This window comes from Paralichthys olivaceus, chromosome 23 (assembly GCF_024713975.1).
Source record: "Paralichthys olivaceus isolate ysfri-2021 chromosome 23, ASM2471397v2, whole genome shotgun sequence".
Taxonomy (NCBI): Eukaryota; Metazoa; Chordata; class Actinopteri; order Pleuronectiformes; family Paralichthyidae; genus Paralichthys; species Paralichthys olivaceus.
In genome coordinates this window covers 4,770,431-4,791,552 of record NC_091115.1, presented here as the reverse complement: position 1 = coordinate 4,791,552, position 21,122 = coordinate 4,770,431, and the positions used below count along the sequence as shown (strand labels likewise).

The window sequence follows — 21,122 nt, the reverse complement described above, 5'->3', positions numbered from 1 at the left end:
TGACATGTGTTCGTGTTCTGTCATTGTTTAATGTTACATTTGCTGAAGTTGTTGAGTGTTTCCATTTCCTATTACTCATCAGCATTACACATAATCTCAGTCTGAGCCCTTCGGTTTGCAAAATCACTGCGATTACGCCACTTTAAACTTTACCTCCACCAGCTACAACAGTAATAATCAGCGAACACACTGTACCTTTATCAAATTACTCACAGGGGTCATTCTTCTGCAGTCTTACCACCTTTCTTGTACTTGTATCTACATTTTTTTTGATTCATCTCAGTCCTGGCACTGACACTTTTCCCACCAATGACACGGACGACAAAAACACAGGAAAAATATTTTCTTTATTACAATCTTTTCCACTCGTGTCTGTTAGTAGAAAGGCGTCTTCCTATTATTCAACAGTGCAACATGGTGTTCAAATCAAGGTTATACGTCCTGATGCATAGTTCCACAGTCCATCCTCACTTATGCAAAATCAACTTTTTTTTTTAGGACATTTTAAAGTCCACAATCCTGAAGAAACGTTATTATAGCAAATCAAGAAAACCGAATACCGCTTTATAATTTGTTTTTACCTTTAAATAATTTCCCGGCACTACAGAAATATCCCTTTTCATCCCAAATGCACCTGAATAATGAGTCCGCAATAATCAATAATTATAAAAATTACCGATAACCCAACAAATCTGCGAATGAATCACTCACCTATACATAATTTACATTTGTATAAGTGCAGAAGTGTCACGAGTGTACAGCTTCCGTTGTTACGTGACATTTCAGTGGAAAAAAAAAAAAGAACTTTAAATATGCACAAAGTTTAACAGTAATTACAACAAAAATATTTTAAGGCGTCTTCAGTTGAATTCTGTACAATCACATATAATTATAGTGTTAGCCCTTCAGGGAGAAGAACAGAGAAAGCAGGACGAGTCGAGTGTTAATGCTTCATCAGCTGATGGCACTAAAAGGCTGCAGGTAACATTGTTATATCTTTATTTTCTGTGTCTGTAGAATGAGATGAAATAACTGATGTTTGTGAGAGAAGCCCGATAGAAAACCGATCAGCGTTTTCAGCCTTAACACAGACCGCTACCCCTTCACGCAGCCCACTGACAATCTGCCACATCGCAAACTTCACTGGAAATTATTTTGAGGTTTTTAAGGTCATTTTTTTTAATCTGTAATTTTAAACCGATTCATTTCCGATTGATTCGCATTCATTTAATAAATAAAAACAGAGAGATTAAGAGACGTTTCGATGGCTTCTCTTCTCAGTTTGGGCAAATATCAGTGATTTATTGATCACTTTTGATCGTCACGTGTTTAATATGCGACAACTGTAATATGAGTTAATACTTTTAAATTCAAAGCCGATAAAAATGCTTTGATATTTGCCCACGCTGTAAAAGAATCCGTTGAAAAATAAACATTTGGTATTGAATTGTAAAGAGTACCTTTTTAACGTAAAAATCTATCTTATTTATTTTGACATACACTCATGTTTAAATTAAAATTATTTCAAGGTAAACTCTGATTCCGCCTTCTCTCTAATTCCACACATCCGAGCTTTTCGAACATTTCTGTTATTATTTTTTTGGTTTGTAGAGTCCAGTTGGTTTTATTTTTGAATTTTTTCCTGTCTGCTCGTAGAGGCATTTTGTTTTAATCAGAAGTGGTCACTTTGTCAAGGCTGCAGTGGCTCAGGGTCGAGGGTCGCTCCTCACCTTCGTGGTCCTCGTCTGCTTCCAGGAGCGGGGAGAGGTCCATGTCTCCCCCCGCCTCCTCCCGCCGGGCAAGCCGTCAGTCACGGTGTGTGTGGCCCGGCGGCGTGATGCTGAAGACTTGGATGCGCAGGTGGGAGGCGATCTGGATGCACACGCCTGTGCAGTAGCGTATGAGATCCAGAAGAGAGAGGATCTGATGGAAAAAAAAAAAAGAAAAGAAAAGGAACTTCATTAACTGTGAATGACGAAACAGACAATTAACAATTTTAAATATATCTATATTACAGTACTACTTTTCAGTTTTTAAAACTACTTTTATTTTGTACTTGCTTATTTATTCCCATTATATTTATGACCCAGATATGTTCCTGCTCTCCTCCTCATTACTGCCTGTGTTGGACTCTGCTCTCCTGTAAAGTGTTAAGTTACTTGAAGTTTGTTAATATTATTCTTTTTCATAATCTTTGCCAAGTTGGTTTTGTTTTCAAGGCTTTTTGTTTGTGTGTGAACAGGATTTCTCAAAAACCACAGAACTGATTACCATGAATTGTTGTGGGGGGATGGGTTATGACCCAATGAAGAACAGATCTAGATAAACAAGTAGATCCAGGAATTACTTTCATTATCACTGCCTCCTCTGGTTCTGTGTCATTGTATGATTACTATTATTATTATTATGATTAATGGCATGAAGGTAATTTCTCACGCGACATCTAGACGTGTCAGAGCAGGACATCACAGGTGTAAGTGATCTACTAATTCACAGGGAGTCATTGTTAGCATGATGAAAAACACTTGGAGCTTCCCTGAGCTCTGACAGATTTTCATTTCGCTGCTTCAGTCCCCTGGAACACTTCAAGGTAACGTTTCTACTTCTCCTACTTTGACATTTCATAAAGTCTGCTGTGACAAAAAAAGGAAGAAGACAAAAACACAGAACTGCTGCTTTTCTAGCAGACACAAAAAAACATAACCTCCTTGGTGGCGGTAACGGGTAGCTTTAAGTATTACGGGACGGCAAAGGCAGATTTATCTAACGTCATCTCATCAGTGTGAAGGGAAGCGTGCGTTGTACCATGACCTGCAGTCAACTGGGCTCACCTGTCCTGCAGGTTTCTGCTGCGGCTCCACGCCTGCTTCAATTAAACCGTTTAAATAATAAATAGCTCTGAACTGAAGCAGATAATCATGGAGAATAACTGTGAAAATGTTTGGTCGGTTTTCGAGAGGGGTCTGGCTGCAGACCTCTCGCGTCAGGCCTCTTCCTGTGCAGGCTCTCGTCTCAGGCCTACCTCCAGCGTGAGGCCCGGAAATGAAAAAAAATTCCTCGGATCCAGAAAAAAACAGAAGGCGGAGACTCCGACGTCGCTCACGTGCTAGTTGTGACAGTAAGTGAGACTTTTAAAAATGAAGGTGCATGAGTTATGTTTGAACGTAACTACCTAATTAAGTTTGTTAGTGAGGGAGTTTATTTGTAATGCGTTAAATAATTAATTTGAGACATAGCTAAATGTTGAACAAAATACGAGTTTTATAGGCTAAATTGCATTCAGCATCTATGCTAGCTTTCAGATCTGCAAGTCCGCTTCTCCGCGGTTTTGCTGACCCCCCTCCTGCTATATCTAACCGTTAATAAATCAATTGGTAGCTCTGTTGATAGGTGTTACGATATTTACTTTTGTGTAGTGTTACCTGTAATAAACAAGGTATTGGCCTACTTATTACGAGGCGCGTTTGTGCCGTGGTGTTAGTGATATGACATTTTTTGCAAAGTACAAGTATGTAACATCACAATCAGTCTGAAGCTGTTTAACTTGCTTCAACTGAAATAAAATATTGAATATAATATCACTATTTTGTGTTATGTAGATGCATCACTCCATTTTTCCAACAAGTGATGACCACTTCAAATTCTGAAATTCAAATTTGAAAATGTGGATGACATGTGGGTCTTTTGTGACGAGATTGTGGATAAAAGAGGATACACAACCTACACTGAAACTCAAGTGACGGCTAATAAGGATGGTGTTTAATAAAAGACTGAATAGAACCAAGTGATTTTGTTATTTTTTGAAATTTTTGTACTTTTATCTGTTTTCCTTATTGCTTTAATTATATTATATATTTATATAGTATTCATTGCATTCATTCATTCATTTTCTATACCACTTATGTTCACCCTGGACAGGTCGCCAGTGTATCGCAGGGCCGACATATACAGACAGACAACCATTCACACTCTCATTCACACCTATGGACAATTTAGAGTCACCAATTAACCTAACCTGCATGTCTTTGGACTGTGGGAGGAAGCCGGAGTACCCGGAGAGAACCCACGCATGCACAGGGAGAACATGCAAACTCCACACAGTTGGAACCCAGAACCCTCTTGTTGTGAGGCAACAGTGCTAACCACTGCACCACCGTGCCGCCCATTTATATGCATTACTTATATTTATACATACATATTTATATAGTATATTAATATTAATTATTATATGTTTATTTATTTACTTATATTATACAATGAAGATCACAGGTGAGTTATTGCATTTCAATAGTTTTATCTATTCCTCTCCTCCCTAAATGTTGACAATTTTGTATTTAAGCATAGTTAACAACCTAATTGGCCTCAATAGTCTTAAGATCTTAATATCATTGAAGACAAAAGTCGAATCATTTAATACAATAGATTTTTTTTTTAAAGGCATTTACCTTATATAAATGTTATGCATGAGCGTTTAAGTCTCTGAACAAATGTACATAGATTGATGTGTTCATACTCTTCAGAGGGACTCCAGGTAGACAGGCATAACCCTACCCCATTAAGACTAATATTTTGCTGGTGTAATCGGTAAATGCCACAAATAAAGGATTGACAACATCAAAAGTGTTACATATATTTAAGAAACTAATAGCTTTTCACGTTGTTGGGCGCACTTCCGGTCCCAACCGACCTCACGCTGGAGGTGGTTTTATTTTGAAGTTTGTTGCGCGCACTTCCGGTCCTAAACGGCCCCACGCTGGAGGTGGGCCTGAGACGAGAGCCTGCACAGGAAGAGGCCTGACGCGAGAGGTCTGCAGCCAGACACTCTTGCGGTTTTCTGCTTCACTGACACATAACTGTGACTTTGAGACCGCCTTGATGCATCCCTGCATTTCCTCAATGGTGTGTGTGTGTGTGTGTGTGTGTGTGTGTGTGTGTGTGATGAAGCGGTGACATGTTTGTTTAATACTACACTTGAAAAACACAGAGCATTAAACAACAGCAAATATGCATTTAAATATTTACTTAACCTGATACACAGGTTACAGTTTCAATAACATTATCCTCTATACATTTGAGTAGAGCTGAATCTCAAACACTTGATCATAGACAACTGGGAGACACAGTGAACACAGGTCAACAGTCTGTCAGTTAAGTGGCTGCACTTTGTACATGACAAGTTGATTAGTTTGTCAATAGTATCTCAGCAAAGGCAAAGGTGACAAATAAACAAAAGGGGCTTTCAGATTTAAGATTTACTTTTCAAATAAAGCAGGAAACCTCTAAAGTTCGATGAAAACAAATGCAAATTGCATTGTGGGAAATGAAGGACCCTGTTTGTTATGCTCGGCCCATATTTGAAACTAAAAGCCAGGATATGTATGAGTCAGAAGAGCCTTTTACATTTTGGTGTGGATCCAGGACACTTTTTAAAATAACTTTAACATTGCAACATTATTCAACATTTTCACTGATTTCTCAGAGAATAATTCATAACCTTGTGTCCCCCTTTAAAGAAGAATAAACCTAATACTGACCGTGGCGATCCAGAGGACGCTGTACTCGTCTATAAAGCTGTTGAAGTATTGGTTGAGGAAGAGGAGGCCGGGGCCTATAAAGGCCGAGTCCGGGAGGTGCAACTCACTCTTGGTCATGTGTGCTATCTAAAGAAGAGACACAAGGAAACCATAAACCACAAGCACTAAACAACATGGAGGAATAAAAGTATATAAAGGATGATTAAAGATCAAATCAAACGTACCACCAGTTTGTTGGAGATCTTGGCGATGACCATGCCGAAGGAGAGCAGGTAGAGACAGGGGTGGTGCTCAAACAGGAGGCTGGAAGACTTCTTGAAAATGATGAAGGCCAAGGTGAGGATGAGGCCGATGTGCAAACCAGGACTCAGCACGCTGGTGTCCTACACAGCGAGATTGTTTATTAGTCATGACACATGCTTTATAAGATCAGGCAACGCATGGATCTAAACATGTGTTGACTTACAGCCACAGTGGAGCCGTTCTTGCCAACGCCTCCATTCAAAATGACATAGAAGTAGTTGTAGCAGGAGTAGAGGGCCCCTCCGATGATGCCCACGATGGGGAAGACGTACAGCTTCAGTCCAATGATGGGCAGCTACAGAAACACATGAAGGTCAAATTAATGCCAAGACAGAGAAGCCTTCTAACAGAGATAAGAAATGGTGCTCATATGAAAGCTGCAGGCATGCTGAGCATGATGGGAGGGCAAAGCAACAAAAAAAAACATAAATAAATAAAATAAAATATGCGGGTGACATCATCAGCTTTTTGAGCCAGATCATGTCCAGTAGATGACCTGTTGCCATGGCGTTAGCTACCCATATTTACCTTCTCACTTCTCTCATGTGATGTTAAGTCAAGCCTCCAAAGGCAGCAGAGTGAAAGTAAAACACAAATTCTATTTAAAGTGTAGAAAGACGACTAAAAACTAGGAATTGATGCAGATAAGATTAGTGTGAAAACTAAAGAATCTCTCACTATACACTCATGGTGAAATGAAAGTGTTCCCATGTGTGTGGGTGTGGAAAGTATTTGCAGACGTGTAAATGTGACTGTACAAATATTTTCTCCTCGGTTACCGTAGATTGCCAAAGGCTCACGCCGCCGAAAGCCGACATCAAATACATGACCATGATGGCGAACTGCACTTCTGTGACGTCCACCCTGAGCAGAGAGTAACAGCGAAGAGTGAGTTTAGCTTTAGCTGAAACAAAAGAGAAGCTTAAGTTAAACAGTTGAAGACCAGGCACATGTAACGCTGCTGAACACGGGACTCACAGGCCGAAGCGGAGAGTCCCGGACACGTAGGTCTGCCAGTGTGCGCAGAAGAACATGAACATCCCAATGAAGCCGCAGAAGAACATCCAGTCAGGGAATCTACCGATTCCACACGAGATGCATGTTCCGATTGCAACAAACACTGCCGGGGGACAGAGAGAGAAAGTGACTGTTAGTCCACAATCACATGATGAAGATCTTCTCCATGAAAACGATGGAACATTTAATTATTTACAACCCGTAGAACACAAGTGAAGTTTTGTTAAAGCACCTGTGGAGACGGCATCGCAGCCGTGGTCAAAGAGCTCCCCGAGCGGTGAGCTGCTGTTTGTCCTCCGGGCCTGTTTCCCATCGATGGCGTCCAGAGACTGGTAGATGAAGAGGCCCAGAGCGCTCAGTAAGAAGGCCCAACATGGAGCCTGAGGGGAAAGAGAGAGAGGAGACAGAGCAAGATTTTATTCAGGGAAACCTGCTCAGAAAAAAGACCTGAAACTTCTTCTTCTGTAAAGTGACTCACACTGAGGGGAAGCAAAGAAGAGCTGGAACAATGAGTCAATCGAGAGAAAAGTTATCTGCAGCTATTTTGATCCTAAACTGATAATTCAAAACTCTTCACGCAGTTTACCACTGTCATTTTTTTTATTTGTATTCAGTTACGTATGGAAATAGTTGTCTGAAACATGATCAAAACTTTCAAAAAATAACTATTAAACTAGTTGGATTAGATTCTGTTACTTGCAAGGGGGAGTGAAAAAGTCATAATTTTAAATGGCAGAAAAAAAGAAAAACTAAATCATCCATGTGTTTCATCATTTTATTTAATCCACTGATATGTCGATCATAAAATGTTAACACATTGCATTTCTGCGTCTTATCATCCACACACAAACTTTAGTATCAGTGTGTGTAGTAGGAGTGTGGACAGGGAGGGATTCCCGCTGACAGGAGTGTGTTGGCTCCTCTAACTAGGGTGGAGGTTACCGACCATCTGGACACTAGAGCAGCGCCAACACCGCGTGTTTACCACTACAATGTGAGTGTGTGAGCGTGTGTGTGTGGGACAAAGAACGTCTGTTTTTCCAGAGAGATCAAGAATTCCACACCGTCCTGTCCTAAACACTCAGAGACCCAGCCGCTACTTTCCTCTGACAGATCAGGGTTAATACAGAGGTCACTTCAGGGGAAACTGCTGACGTGCCTGTGATATACTTCTTACAGTCCACGAAGAAGAGTGGACGTAGGACCTGATTTATCGCTGCTTAATAATAAAGTGAAATGCCTTTGCACTCATGGAATTTGACAGTCACAGCGTGCTGCATGGACTGTGGACTGAGTTGTAAGGTTGTCCTAGTTGGATTGGACAAAGGTATACATCTGATAAACACACACACACACACCTATGCATTTCACGCTGAGGCCGCTGCTCCTCAGTGAACCCGGATACACAGGTTAAGTGGCTCAAAGGTCAAGAGTTGGCTCAGCTGTACCCTGCAGCGGCTATTTTTGTATTTAAGGTTCAAAACAGTTTCTGTATCTGTAGCTGATGCTTAGTTAGAGGTGGATCTGGAGTCATTTGACATCAACAGTGGTGTAAACAGACGTTTCTTTGAGTTTCAAGTCACTGCCGTGTTAATTCTATTACCCCAGCAGGAATGAACAGTGAGCCTCCTCTCTTAATGGTGATCTGAGCAAAATCAACATCCTTCTGCAAACTGATGTTTTGCCATCAACAGCTCTGCATCACATGATCTCGGGAAAACCACATGTCACCACATCAACTTTCCCATAGCGAACCCCGTTAAAAACTGTATAATTTAAAGATTCCTGGATTGTATGAGGCCATAGAAACACTGCACCTTAACATGTAAGATATTTCCTGAATCGAGATGAGATAATCTGCAACTCGGCTTATAGTGGCACATAAAGCAGGGTATAAATAACCTTCTGTATTGATTGTGTATGAATTCCTCAAGTCGTGAGCCATAAAACGCCACTGAGGGCGTTAGCGGACAGCATGACCCCCAATAGTGACGTTAGATCTGAAATAACTTCAAAACACAAGTAGCAACGGGGTTCGCGTGTAGGCCGAATTAACAAATAGATTCTGCCGAATTGGATAATACCTCACATCGCGGTGTTTGAAGCACTATGAAGCGAGCGAAAGGCGATACAACTTGAATTCACGTAGTTTCTAAACGGAGGCTTCGCGCTCTCAGTGGGAACTTTCAGCCAAGGTCGCTGAACTCACCTCCTCTGTTGCAGTGGGACAATAATACACGAGCACCACGGTGGACACGATGTTGACCATCAGGCCCACGATGGTCAGCGTGTTCGGGGCGACCCATGTGGGCGTTTGCTGGACGAGCCAGTTCCAGTAGATCTGACACGGGGGCTCGAACAGCGATCGGCCGGACGCGCTGTATTTATGCTCCTCCAGCCGCTTGAGCTGAGCTGCGGACAGCGGCTCCGGCCACAGGGGATGTGGCATGGCTGCTTCTTCTGCCTCGTCACCCTCTCAGACCCGCCGCGACGAGCTCCACAACACACCCGGCGTTAGAGGCTCGGACCACGGATCAGCAGTGTCGGAAAACAGCGGCTCATCTGTCGCTCACGGCACGGGAGGCCATGTTTGCTGCGGAACCAAGAGACAACGAGTCCCTCAACGTTTCCCGGCGAGCGACGTCTCCACCGGAAGCGACGGACCGGAAGGGAAGAAATATGGAAGAGAACCGCCAGGTTTAAACAAAAGTGCAGGACAACAGCAGTCAGGTTAGTTTATAACATTATTATTATTATTGTTATATTATCATTATTGTTATTATTATTCTTAGTATTGTTATTATTACTATTATTATTATTATTATTATTATTATTATTATTATTATTATTACATAATTAATGTACGTACACTAGTTTATAACATTCATGTATAGGATGTGTAAACACAATTTATGTATGTACCTAAGTTTACAAAATTATTAATTTATGTACAGGATTTTAACACAAATCAGTTATAAACAGGATGTGATTAACATAATCTACTTATGTACAGGATTTATTGACCACATGTTTTAATTAAACTGAATTTACATATAGGGTTTTTCTAACAAGATTTATATATATATATATATATATAATTTATTAACATAATCCAAACATATCCTAATTATGAAATATGTGACAAATTCTTGATGTTACAAACAGAATCACAAGATTACACATCCATGTTTTTGTCTAACTTTTGTGCCATAATACATTTGTTGGATTAGATTTGTTAGATAAGAAACAAATGAGGTAGATCCACACTTAAAGAGAACACACAACAGTAGGAGTTTTAAATGAACTATTTATTGTTATTGTGGGTCATAATTACAAAGGTAAAGGCATGCACATGTGTCTGAGCCTCAGTCAAGCTTCAAGTCCAAAATGAATTCAAACATAATGTATCATGCAAAATATGGACTGTCTGTAAACCTCTACATTTTCTATTGGACATAATTGACTTATACAGAGTGACATAAACAAATATCAGAGTGGATTATCTTCAGAAGTGTCAACACATTCATTATCCAACATTACTCAAGTCGTTTTTCCGGTTTTCTTTCCACATAGAAGTTATGCAACCCCATACAAACACAAAACCTTTGTTTACAGTGTACATCCCCTTTTCCTATGTTCAACAAACACTCATCAAAAAAAAGAACGTGTAAATACTGTGTGTGTTCTATATGTGCTTCGATATGTGCTACACACGACATGAACTTGTCAAAGCTAGAACCAAAACACTGCTGACATGCATCTGAGCTGACAGTCTTACAAACACAAGAGGGTGACAAAGAAGTGAACTGCCTTTTTTCCCCTATGGTGAAAAGCATGCCACACCACAGACCAGCACGCCTTCTCCCACCCCCTTTTATTCGATCTTGCCATCCCTCCATCCGCTCTCAGGCCGCAAACCTCCGCAGGTGAGGGAAGAGGATCTCTTAATGGCGACAAATGTCTGCAAAGCTAAAGTGTCTCATTGCATTCTGTCCATTTTTTTAGTTTTTTTTTTTACTTCTCCTGCTCGACAACCTTCACCTCGCTCATGTACTTGTCAATCAGGTTGAGGGGCACTCCGCGTTGCATGAGTTCGTAGAAGGTGAAGCCCCCTGGTGGACGAAAGGAAAAAACTCTTATAATAATGGTGGGAGGTACAGAAGGCGGATGTGAAGAAGGAAGAACAGAGAGAGAGGAAGAAGAAAGCTGAGGAGCAACAGGCCGATCAAGCAAAACAAACAAAGCAAAGAACAGAGGCCAGAGGTTCACAACACTGGAGTGAAGAGAGAGAAGACAGGTGGTCAGAATAGTTCATGGATATTGTCCACAGTCAGTTCTAGATTGTCCCAATTCCTCACTATATACTAATTGTCTTGAAGGAGACGTGATGCTTTTACTGTGTTATATTGATTTTTTTGTGGATCTTACAGTTAAGTAGTTAAAAAGGCCAAAATCCCACTAAAGAAAACACTAAAGCTCCTGAAACGCATCAATAGTCCGTCTGATACTTCCTCGTCATTGTGACGTCACAAAGAGCGGAGGCCGACATTTCGTTCATGTGCTGGAAGCGGTTCACCAATCACAACAGAGTGGGGCCAGCTGGCCAATCAGAGCAGACTGGGCTTTATCAAGAGGGGGCCTTAAAGAGACAGGAGCTAAAACCAAGTGTTTCAGGCAGAGGCTGAAAAGAGGAGCTGCAGCAAAGGACGTTATGAGGGATGTGATGTTTTCTGATTTGTTCATTAGAAATCTACCCAATTTTGTGCCTTTTCATCTGCTAGGGATTTAGATATTTCCCTTGCTAGTTATACTATATTAATCTCTGTGTTTTCACATTGGATTCTAGACGTAACATTAACCTGCTAACAGTTAGTGTGTAGTAGGGAACTGGGACAGAGCTTTATCTGCTTAGGTTCACAGAACTTGAAGAAAAGATATCTGACTGCAAATGACCGCATGTAAAATTGTTGCATTGCTAAATAATGTCTTTCGTCATCTGCAACAAGCCAAAGCCTGCAACAGGGAAAAGGCTGTCTTCACTAATCAGGCAGTTGCAAACACGACATGGAAAATACCCACTGTTAGTTTGATCCTGTGTCTATAAACATGTATATAGCAATTAAATCAGGCAGTTTCCACAGATGCTGCTCTCGATAGTTAGAAAGTTGGCAAAACTTTTTTTACTCACCTTTTCTGTGGCTCAAGCTACATGAGAGGTTGTCTTTAAATTCACATAATTTCAATGTAAATATTCAAAACAGTTGGTTAAAGTCAGCCAGCTAATTCTCAACATTTAGCAAAAGCCGTCATGCAAATCCAGTTTTATTTCTCTGGTTCCTGTTTTGTCATATTGGGGAAGAGAACTGCTACAGTCCCACTGACTGTGACGAGCGAGGTTACAGAGGCTGGCTGAGAAGATGCATAATGAGTGACATAAGCTTCATATGCCAAAACCATATGAAAGCTTACCTTATGTGAACATACATTCACAATTCTTGAGTTTGGACTGGGGGAGAGAGAAGAGAAGAGGGGTTAACACAATGTTTACATGGAGTTATATGTGTGCACCAGGGAGTATTGTTGAGTTATTACTGAACTATTTTATATGAGGAGTTAACGGTGTGCCACAGAGGACACACTGGAATCTGTGGAGAACAGTTTTAAGATGGAGACATTCAATAATACAACATGATCTATATGTTATGCCTGCTGAGGTGTGACTGGTGACAGGCTGTCGTCCTGTCCACGCTAATGCAGATATTTTGCAAAGCAAACTTTTTCCTTTGATTCTCTCATCCACACACAAACAGCGCCTGAGGTCACTAAAACAGATTTTTGCACGCCCTCCAAAGTGCAGATTTTCAAGAACTCCGTTTAGGAAGTGATGATGTCACAGCACTTTGGTTACATTTGGTTAGTTTGGTTAGCAATGCAAATTGTAATTACAGGTTTGCAGCTAAATTTTGCATGGATATATTTTGTTAAACAAAGTTTGTGCGGACAGAGACAGAACTGAAGGGGAAATATCCGCTCAAAGAAATACCAGCAGTAGCGTAGACGAGGCCTGTGTGTTGATGTGGTGTGTGGAGATGATGAACAAGATGGCTGGATGGACTGGGCTGGATAGAGGTGTGTGACAACACAAGGTGATGGAGAAATTTCACCAAACTTCGCACACAGGAACGGATTATATTTACATCTACTTTGAAAATGGTGTCCAGTGTGAATCTGTTTGTCTCTAAGAACTCAATGAATTTACAAATAGCTGGTGCAACCCAATCTAGATACTTACATGTCCATGGCCACATGGTCAGTCCTTTGGTAGACTGTAAAACACAGCTCAAACACTGGGGTACCACGATGGAGTTGGTTTCCCAAAGTAGTCTTTGCTATTTGACTATGAATGCTATGATGACAGTAAATGGTTCAGTCATTTGCCTTTAAGATGCAAAGACATGAATAATAAACAGCAGAAATTCAATTAAACAAGAACACGTTGTGAAACCAGACTCTGATAAAGACAGGTCCCCAGTGAGAAACACAGCGCCGGCCTCTGGCTCCACACTGACCTTTGACCTCCAGCTTGCACTCCACATGGGCCTCTCCCAGGTCGTTGATGGCCTTGCAGGTGTACAGACCACCGTCATAGGGGCTGGGCTTTCTGATCTCCAGAGTACATACTCCCTGGTTGCTAAACATGCGGTAGCGTGGGTCGTCAACAATGATGATCTTATTCTTCATCCAGATGACCTTGGGCTGCACGCAGAAATGGAGGATGTTATTCCAGCAGACACATTGGAGAAGGCATTTTAATACTGTAGCTTTAATGCTAGAATCTATTTCTCTATTTCTTGCTGTAGGTTTTTATTTATCTATTTTATGAGCTGTCAACAGACTGAATTGTTTTGTTGTGATGTATATGGATCATTTGTTCTCAGGTCCCCTGTAAAGCAGCTCCTGAATGAATAGATCCACCAATTAAATAAGAAGTCTGCTGAGCCAAGAATCAGATTATTGCAGGAAATTTAAATGTGATTGCAACAGAAATGTCAATCAGTTCTAATGTAAACTAAATCTGCAAATTGAATTTTATATGCCATTATTTTTCATTTTACTAATCTGGTTTGTTTAAAACAGTAAATAATTTGATGAGTACAATATCATTATTTCCAGTAAAAAATTCCTTTCAAGTTTCAACTCAATTGATATCTAACACTCTTTATGTATAAAGGGTGATCTACTACAACATGCTAGAGTTGTATATCAACCTTACCTGAGTGTGTTCTACACATGCACCATGTTTACCTGTGGTTCTCCCACCTACCCTTGGGTTGGCACGGACACTACAGTTCAGAGTAGCATTGTAGCCCGCGATGGCAAAAGTGTTGATCAGCGGCTGCGTGAACTTTGGCGCCTCCTTGAAGTCGTGGTCGTTGTACTCGGGTGTCTTCACCTGCAAGCCTGTGGGGGTAAGGGTAAAGGAATGGGGTTGTGCATGATACTGAGTGGTATCATGTGGGGAAATCCCTATGTGATGAGGGAAAGACAATGTTTCTTTATTTATCAGCGACTGAGACACCAACGTTTAAGGGCCTGTCAGTCATAGCCCGACCCCCTGTTGTGTTTGAGGGTGGAAATCATCACTGACAGAACCTTTCAGATAACAGCTGTGGAAACAGAGGTCAGCAAACAAAATTGCTTTGTTAATATTTTCACTATACCAGTGTGGTTTGTTCCAAGAGTTTTCACTTTGGAAGCATTTTCCCCTCATCGAAAATTAGTAGTTTTTAAAGTCAGTGCTCTTAAAGGGTAAATACAAACATACACTGTAACATAAAGCTGCTTTCACACATGCACTGAACTCAAGACATTTTCCTGAGATATTCCCGAGGGGCTGTATGTGAGAATGAAAATGTTACCATCACCTCCAGACATTTTCAGAAACTTTTCCTGCATTTCCGGAAAATGTCTGAGTAAACCCAGAATACAGCAGGAAAATGTCCAGAACATTCAGTGAGCAATTGGGCGTCTTGATGACATATCTAACGCATGATGGAAGCAATACTGTGTATCGCTTTCTCTGTTGTCTACATCATATGCTGCCTCCTTCATGCTCTATCCAGACGCCATCCCTCACCTGAATGTTTTTTCATCTCTCTCCTTCATTCACACAAACTCGCACATTTTCACCTGCTGACATCACAGTCGATTGTACCTTCTTTGAGGATGAGGGCGCTCTTTTTGGTTTGGGTGGCGGTCTCGCTCAGGCCACACATATTCTCTGAGTAGATTCTGAAGAAGTACTCATTCCCAACCACCAGCTCTGTGATGGTGATGCAGGTGCGATGGTAGTGCTCGATGCACGTGAACCACTCCTGAAAAGCAGAGTAGAGAAGCAGGTGTAAATTCTGCAGAAGTTCTGTATATGTGGGATGTTTCTCATGCATCTTCATTATCCTATGACTCTACCATTGTCTTCTTGTCTGCTTTTTGAATGGTGTAGCCTATGATTGGGGCGTTGCCGTTGTCTTTTGGAGGAGTCCAGACCAGAGCCACATTTCCTCCCCATACATCTTCAATTGTGACACACTGGGGAGGTCCGGGGAGATCTAGAAGTCAGAGAATAGATAATGAGATCATAGCTTGTTTCTTGAAAGATGACAGAATGATCTGAACTATGTTTATGAGCATGATACATTTGCTCACCTACGATTTGAATGTCAATAATGGCTGTGTCCACGTGGTTTTCAACCTGCACTGTCATCTCATACTTCCCAGAGTGGCTGCGTTCTGCTTTACGGATGAAGATGATGCTGTCGCAGTCTGTGTTCCTGATGCTGACGTGGGTAGGCTCTATGGGCTTACCGTCCTTCGACCATAAGACCTTTGGCCTGGGTTTGCCCTGCAGACGTCACACAGAACAGCATGAGTTCAGTATTCTCCTCCAGAGATGAAGAGAGAAGATTATTGGAGCGAGCAGATTTACCATAAATGGCACCACAAGATTGACTGCTTCTCCGACTCTACGAGTGTACGTCTGCTTCAAGTGGCGGGGGACCCGGATCTTGGGTGGTTCTGAGGAGGAGACAGACTTGAAGGTTAGTTCCTGTGAAATGATGGAAGATTTCCTTTTCATCTTTTCCTCCAAAATGTCCGACTTTCAAGCCAAATTCTAAACTCACCAATAACTTCTTTGACCATGACGGAGTGCTGAAGGGTCCGGGGAGTGCTCGCTCCCGCAGCATTGATGGCCTTGACTCGAACTAAGATTTTAGTGCCTGGAGTGAGTCCAGTGATGGTGTGCCTCGTTTTCTCTGTCAGCTCGGTGTTGGACGCTACCCAGTCGTCAGCTGTAGGGAAAAACAGTCACTTATTTCATTCTCTGTTTTACATAACATAACATTAAGCCACATGTACACTGTGCGATGACACTGGTTGGATTCGGTTTACAGTTAGATTTACATGGATGTTTCCAGGAGGAGCTGCAGGATCCCTCTGAATAGTGAGTTTTGTGTATGTAGTCACACAGCATATGGTATTGATGCGGTTTGTCAGTGTGAATTGTACCTGAGAAAGGTCTGGGCACTCAAATATTGTGAGCACAGGTGAAAGAACATTGTTGTAGGTGAACCCCAGAATCACCGGGGTTCTGTTCGACCCTTTAGTATCTTTGTAGTTGACTCACTTCCTTCTATGCAGTACTCCACCAAGTATCCATCCAGACCAGCAGCTCCGATGGTTTCAGGAGGACGCCACTTTACAGTTACTGTGGTGTCAGTGACATCATCCACAACCAGCATGGTGGGCTCACTGGTCACAGCTGAGGGGAGATCAGAGGAGTCACAGTTTGATTCCTGACAATGAACATGAAGAAGATCGGAAAACATCCATTTCGGTGAGTCACAAGCACATGAGCGAGGCGCCTCTCTCTGTGGCTGGTATGGTATCAATCTCCTTTTCAGATCTCATTAGTCCCTGCTCTTGCCGTCTATTCTTGTATTCTGAATCATACTTAACTCCTATTGAACTCCATGACAGACCCGATCTCCTAAACCTCTAATCCACAGATGATTTGGCAGCCATTATAAAGACATATTTAATATCCTCTAAAGCTCCTGCGTGTCTAGTGGAGGTCACAGTCAGAATGCTTGGGATGGTGGAGTATGGGGAGGAACAGCTGTGTTGCTGGGGTACCAAGGGCAGATTGCACAAGCACTACCAAAGGCTCTCTATGAAAATTTGTCCACTATTAGGGGATGGTTGTTAGATAAAGTGAAGCCCAACAGCTCAAAGGCCGGTGTTTGGACTGCTAAGTGGAGACATTTGGGCTACTCACCGAGGGGAGTGAAGGCTTTGGATGGTTCACTGGGCTTGGACACACCGATAGCATTGACCGCAAAGATCCGCACTTCATATGGCACGCCTTCAATCATCTTCTTGGGTTCGAATAATAATTCTTTGATCAGGTCGAAGTTCAGTCTCATCCATCTGGAGCTCTGTTTCTTTTTCCTCTCGATGAAGTAACCTTCACAGGACGACCAGAGACATTTAAAACCAACACATGCATTTAAACTGGGGTAATAAAAAGGATGCATATGACATTTACCTAATATGGGAGAACCCCCGTCATATTTTGGTGGCTCCCACGTCATAGAGCACCAATCACCTCCAACCACTGGGACCAAGGGAGCCTCCGGAGGGTCAGGAATGTCTGCAGACAACACAAACGTTTATTCAGGATTTAAGAGAGACATTTAAAACTCTCTCTGTGTTTTTTAGATTCAAGCCTCTTGTGATGTCTTACCTACAACCTTGATCTTGATGCTGGCCGTGGCCTCACCAGCCTCATTCTGCAGGACGATCTTGTAGTTCCCTGTGTCCTCCCTCTCTGTGACTTCAATTGTGAGGCTGGTCTGATCACCGTAAGTTTCAGCTCGGACCCGGTGGCCTGACTCAAGAATGACCTGAGACGGAAACAAAACAAAATGTACGCTAAAGCTTTAAAATGAAGTAGAATAGAAGCCTTTGTGATCACCAGATGATGTTTTAAAGCAGGGTCAGGCTTATTCCAAAATTTACCGACAACACAATAATAAAGTGACAGGATTACTTTGGATTTGGTATTTTGTTACAGTTTGTTAACTGTAAAAAAAACAGTCTAATCTCTGAGAAGAGTTGAAAACTGTATCTCACCCGCTCTCCCTTCATCCAGACCACTCTGGGCGCTGGTTCTCCAGTGATGGGGATCTCCAAGCGAAGTTTGTTCCCTGCCACAATTGTCATGGTGTTGTCCGGTAAGTTCAAGCTGTCCAAGTGCACTCTCGGAGGGTCTGCACATCATAAAATCAGAACGTGAAAAGATAGAAGATATAGAGTACGATTTTCAAAGCTCTATTTCAGGAAAGAATTGTGTTGTGTTTGTACCAATGATGTGGATTTTGGCCGAGAGGCTCTGTGAATATCCCTCAGGTACAAAAGTGTAATCTCCTGCATCGTGGAGAGAGCTGGTCTGAACTTCAAGGCGGTGGACCCTGAAAGACCAAAACAATGTTACTTATCAGCCGTTTAAAGCTGCTTATGATTGAGTAAGTTTAACAGAGAGGACATACTTATTTCTGTGTATGATGTTGATGCGGTCATTGGGCTGGATCAACTGTCCATTCCTGTACCAGCGGCCTGGGACGTTGCCAGGGAAGATCTCGCAGTGCATTTTGATTGGTTCACCCAGCTTCACTGTGATATCCTGCAGGTCCTGGTAGATCTTCAGTGGTTTCACTAAACAACAGCAACAGTTAGAACAGAACAGACCACAGAACTAACGCTGAGTTCTCTGAAAAGCATTCAAGCAATTCAAAATGTTTTCAATGAAGAAAAGATGTTACATACAGTCGACTTGTATGTGAGCCTCAGATGTGCCCCCGGTGGCCATGATGGAGTATGTCCCAGTGTCCTCTCTGGAGGCGTCGTCAATCACCAAGAAGTGTTTGGTTCCCTCACACTTGACTCGGTATCTGGAGCGCACTCCTGTTGGAACCTCAACACCATTCTTCATCCTGAAGGAGGAAGAAACATTTTAAATACACACACACACTCCATGTAAATGAACAGCAAACAACTTACAAAGGCTAAAAGGAAAAGATTAAACACGAATGCATCTTTGTTGGATTCTGAACATCTGGATGATTTGAAAAGCTTTATTTGTTATCGTTTTGTTTTTCTAAAAGAAAAGAACAATATCATTTTTTAGAAAATACAAAGTCCTGAAATAGCATTTTTTTTAAGCTGCCAAATAGAGTGCAGAACATTTGTAGTTTTTGTCTCTGGTGGATTTGGTAAAATAAATTGTAAAGGCCGAAAAATACCAATTATTTTGGGTCCGTTAGAATTTATAATTATGCTCCTTAAAATTTTCATTATTCTCCAAACTTACCATTTGACTTGAGCACCTTCCTCTGACACCTCACACTCCAGCTCGATCCTCTCATTCACTGTCGTCTTCACCGGCTCAATACCTTTAACGATCTTAACTGGCAACTCTGTCAGACGAGGGTAGAAGAAGAGACTGACGTCAGATGGATTGACCAGGATTAAAGAGATTGAAGAATCAATCAACATTTATTGGAGATACCTTTGACAAACAGCTCCGTGGAGCACTTCTCGTCTCCTGCAGCCACAGAATAGGCTGCGTCGTCATTCATGCTGCAGTTGTTGATGACCATGATCCTCTGTGTGCCCTTGTGCTCAAAAATATACCTAAACAGTAAGTTGATTAGTTACAACAGTGGTCAACTGACGAAGTTGTTGCTACAGGAATTCAGTAATAAATCAGCCAATGAGAAACAGTTCAAATAGAAATAGAAAATACTCAAGACAAGAAGAGAAACATACCTTAAAGGACATTACAATAACATGTGATCATTCAGTCAACATGCATCTAATACTTTGACTAGACAGTGAAAGCAGCATTGTACCAAAACTGACTGCGCGGACTTACTTCCTTTGACTAAAGGTCGGCAGTGGAGCCAGAATGGGGCCACAGACAGGAAGGACCACCATAATATTACAGACAGACGGACACACACAGACACATAGACAAAGACAGAGAGACATCATGCCTGGATGGGTACAGAATGTTGTCAGCAACAGTGTTACAACAGAGATAAGAATCAGAAGAGAGACGGCGATTGACAGTGAGGTCTCGAGAAGAGGGAGCCACAGGAGACCGAAAGCAGAAAACAGCAATAACCTCCCAGATGGCTTTAACTTGGAGTGGCTTTGAACAGAACCTGGAGTTAATGTGCGCCTGGTTAGTTGTAACATCTATTTAGTTTACAACAAAACTTACTCTATGTATTCTGTGCTGCTATAAGCAAACACTTTAAAATGTCTCTTAGGTTGTTATAACTCAAACTGGTATTAGCCTTATTAGGAAAGAGTGATACCTGCTGCCTTGTGTTTTTCATGATTTCTCAGATATATGATTGGGGATGTTTTGAGGGTTGAAGTCAGTTGGAAAAGGTAAATAATTATGTATCATCAGCTTTTAAATCGATAGAGCAAACACTGGATTAGCAGCATCCAGTAGGAGTCCTGTTTGGCCAGTTTTGGTCTCCACCAACTCCAAAGGGAATTATCTGCCTGTGTGGTAAACGTTCAACTCTGTTCGTTATCTAGTTTCTAAAATGCGGCTGCTGCTCGATGTTTGGCAGGTAGTGAACTGTAGATGCTACTCATACATTTTTCTTATGATTATAATAGTTTTGTTGCCACTAAATCTGGGATTGCAATATAAAGATTCTAGAAAAAAACATTCATTCTTTCATCCTTGGTGGATCTAAAGGATTTTGAAGTTATACATGATCAATATTTGTGTGATTTTGCTTCTACAGTATTAAATCTGTTCCAAAGCCAGACCTGGTTAAAGACCTATGAAGGAGGTACCGCCTTTTTCCTGTACAAAGGAGGACATATACAACAGTTAATGTGAACAGTTGACATCGTACACTGCATCACACCCAAATGTAGCTCTGCACTCGTTTATTTATGCTGCATATGTGTGTGAAACTGCATGAAAACTGACTAGAGCCACATTAGAGTCGAGGTAATGTTATTTGTTTGCTGTGCGTCAGCTGGCAATGGTTCACAGTGCAGTGAGAGTTCTTTAGATGTGCGACTGTGATGCGAGGTGAAATCATTTTCTTGTATTTCTGTTGGGGTGTTTGTGAGAATGCCAGCATGTGTGGAATCAAACATGTGAACCATTGTGCT

General features: G+C 41.6%; 2 protein-coding genes across 17 annotated transcripts in view; both read right to left on the bottom strand.

Moving 5' to 3' along the window:
- Window positions 1–328: 328 nt before the first annotated feature.
- chpt1 (choline phosphotransferase 1) lies at window positions 329–9,540 on the bottom strand. Its single transcript, XM_020106066.2, has 8 exons — window positions 9,064–9,540; window positions 7,087–7,234; window positions 6,816–6,957; window positions 6,617–6,701; window positions 6,001–6,132; window positions 5,759–5,917; window positions 5,535–5,660; window positions 329–1,923 (listed from the first exon to the last, which is right to left on the bottom strand). The coding sequence occupies exons 1-8, from the start codon at window positions 9,301–9,303 to the stop codon at window positions 1,807–1,809; spliced, it is 1,149 nt and encodes a 382-aa protein (XP_019961625.1). The 5' UTR covers window positions 9,304–9,540; the 3' UTR covers window positions 329–1,806.
- Window positions 9,541–10,141: 601 nt separating this feature from the next.
- mybpc1 (myosin binding protein C1) overlaps window positions 10,142–21,122 on the bottom strand; it is a 26,217-nt gene continuing 15,236 nt past the window's right edge. For 9 of the 16 annotated variants that reach the window (XM_069520394.1, XM_069520397.1, XM_069520402.1 and 6 more), the window contains 19 exons: window positions 19,849–19,857; window positions 19,483–19,607; window positions 19,285–19,390; window positions 18,741–18,907; window positions 18,464–18,629; window positions 18,279–18,385; window positions 18,048–18,184; window positions 17,659–17,818; window positions 17,461–17,565; window positions 17,191–17,379; window positions 16,540–16,674; window positions 16,037–16,204; window positions 15,841–15,929; window positions 15,561–15,756; window positions 15,324–15,463; window positions 15,070–15,229; window positions 14,179–14,381; window positions 13,424–13,610; window positions 10,735–10,966 (listed from right to left, as the gene is read on the bottom strand). In XM_069520394.1, coding sequence (XP_069376495.1) covers window positions 10,869–10,966; window positions 13,424–13,610; window positions 14,179–14,381; window positions 15,070–15,229; window positions 15,324–15,463; window positions 15,561–15,756; window positions 15,841–15,929; window positions 16,037–16,204; window positions 16,540–16,674; window positions 17,191–17,379; window positions 17,461–17,565; window positions 17,659–17,818; window positions 18,048–18,184; window positions 18,279–18,385; window positions 18,464–18,629; window positions 18,741–18,907; window positions 19,285–19,390; window positions 19,483–19,607; window positions 19,849–19,857 — 2,647 coding nt within the window. In that variant the 3' untranslated portion in view covers window positions 10,735–10,868. Of the gene's footprint in view, window positions 10,967–12,323; window positions 12,361–13,423; window positions 13,611–14,178; window positions 14,382–15,069; window positions 15,230–15,323; window positions 15,464–15,560; window positions 15,757–15,840; window positions 15,930–16,036; window positions 16,205–16,539; window positions 16,675–17,190; window positions 17,380–17,460; window positions 17,566–17,658; window positions 17,819–18,047; window positions 18,185–18,278; window positions 18,386–18,463; window positions 18,630–18,740; window positions 18,908–19,284; window positions 19,391–19,482; window positions 19,608–19,848; window positions 19,858–21,122 lie in introns of all 16 variants that reach the window. The other 7 variants (XM_069520398.1, XM_020106064.2, XM_069520399.1 and 4 more) reach the window with 5 other exon arrangements.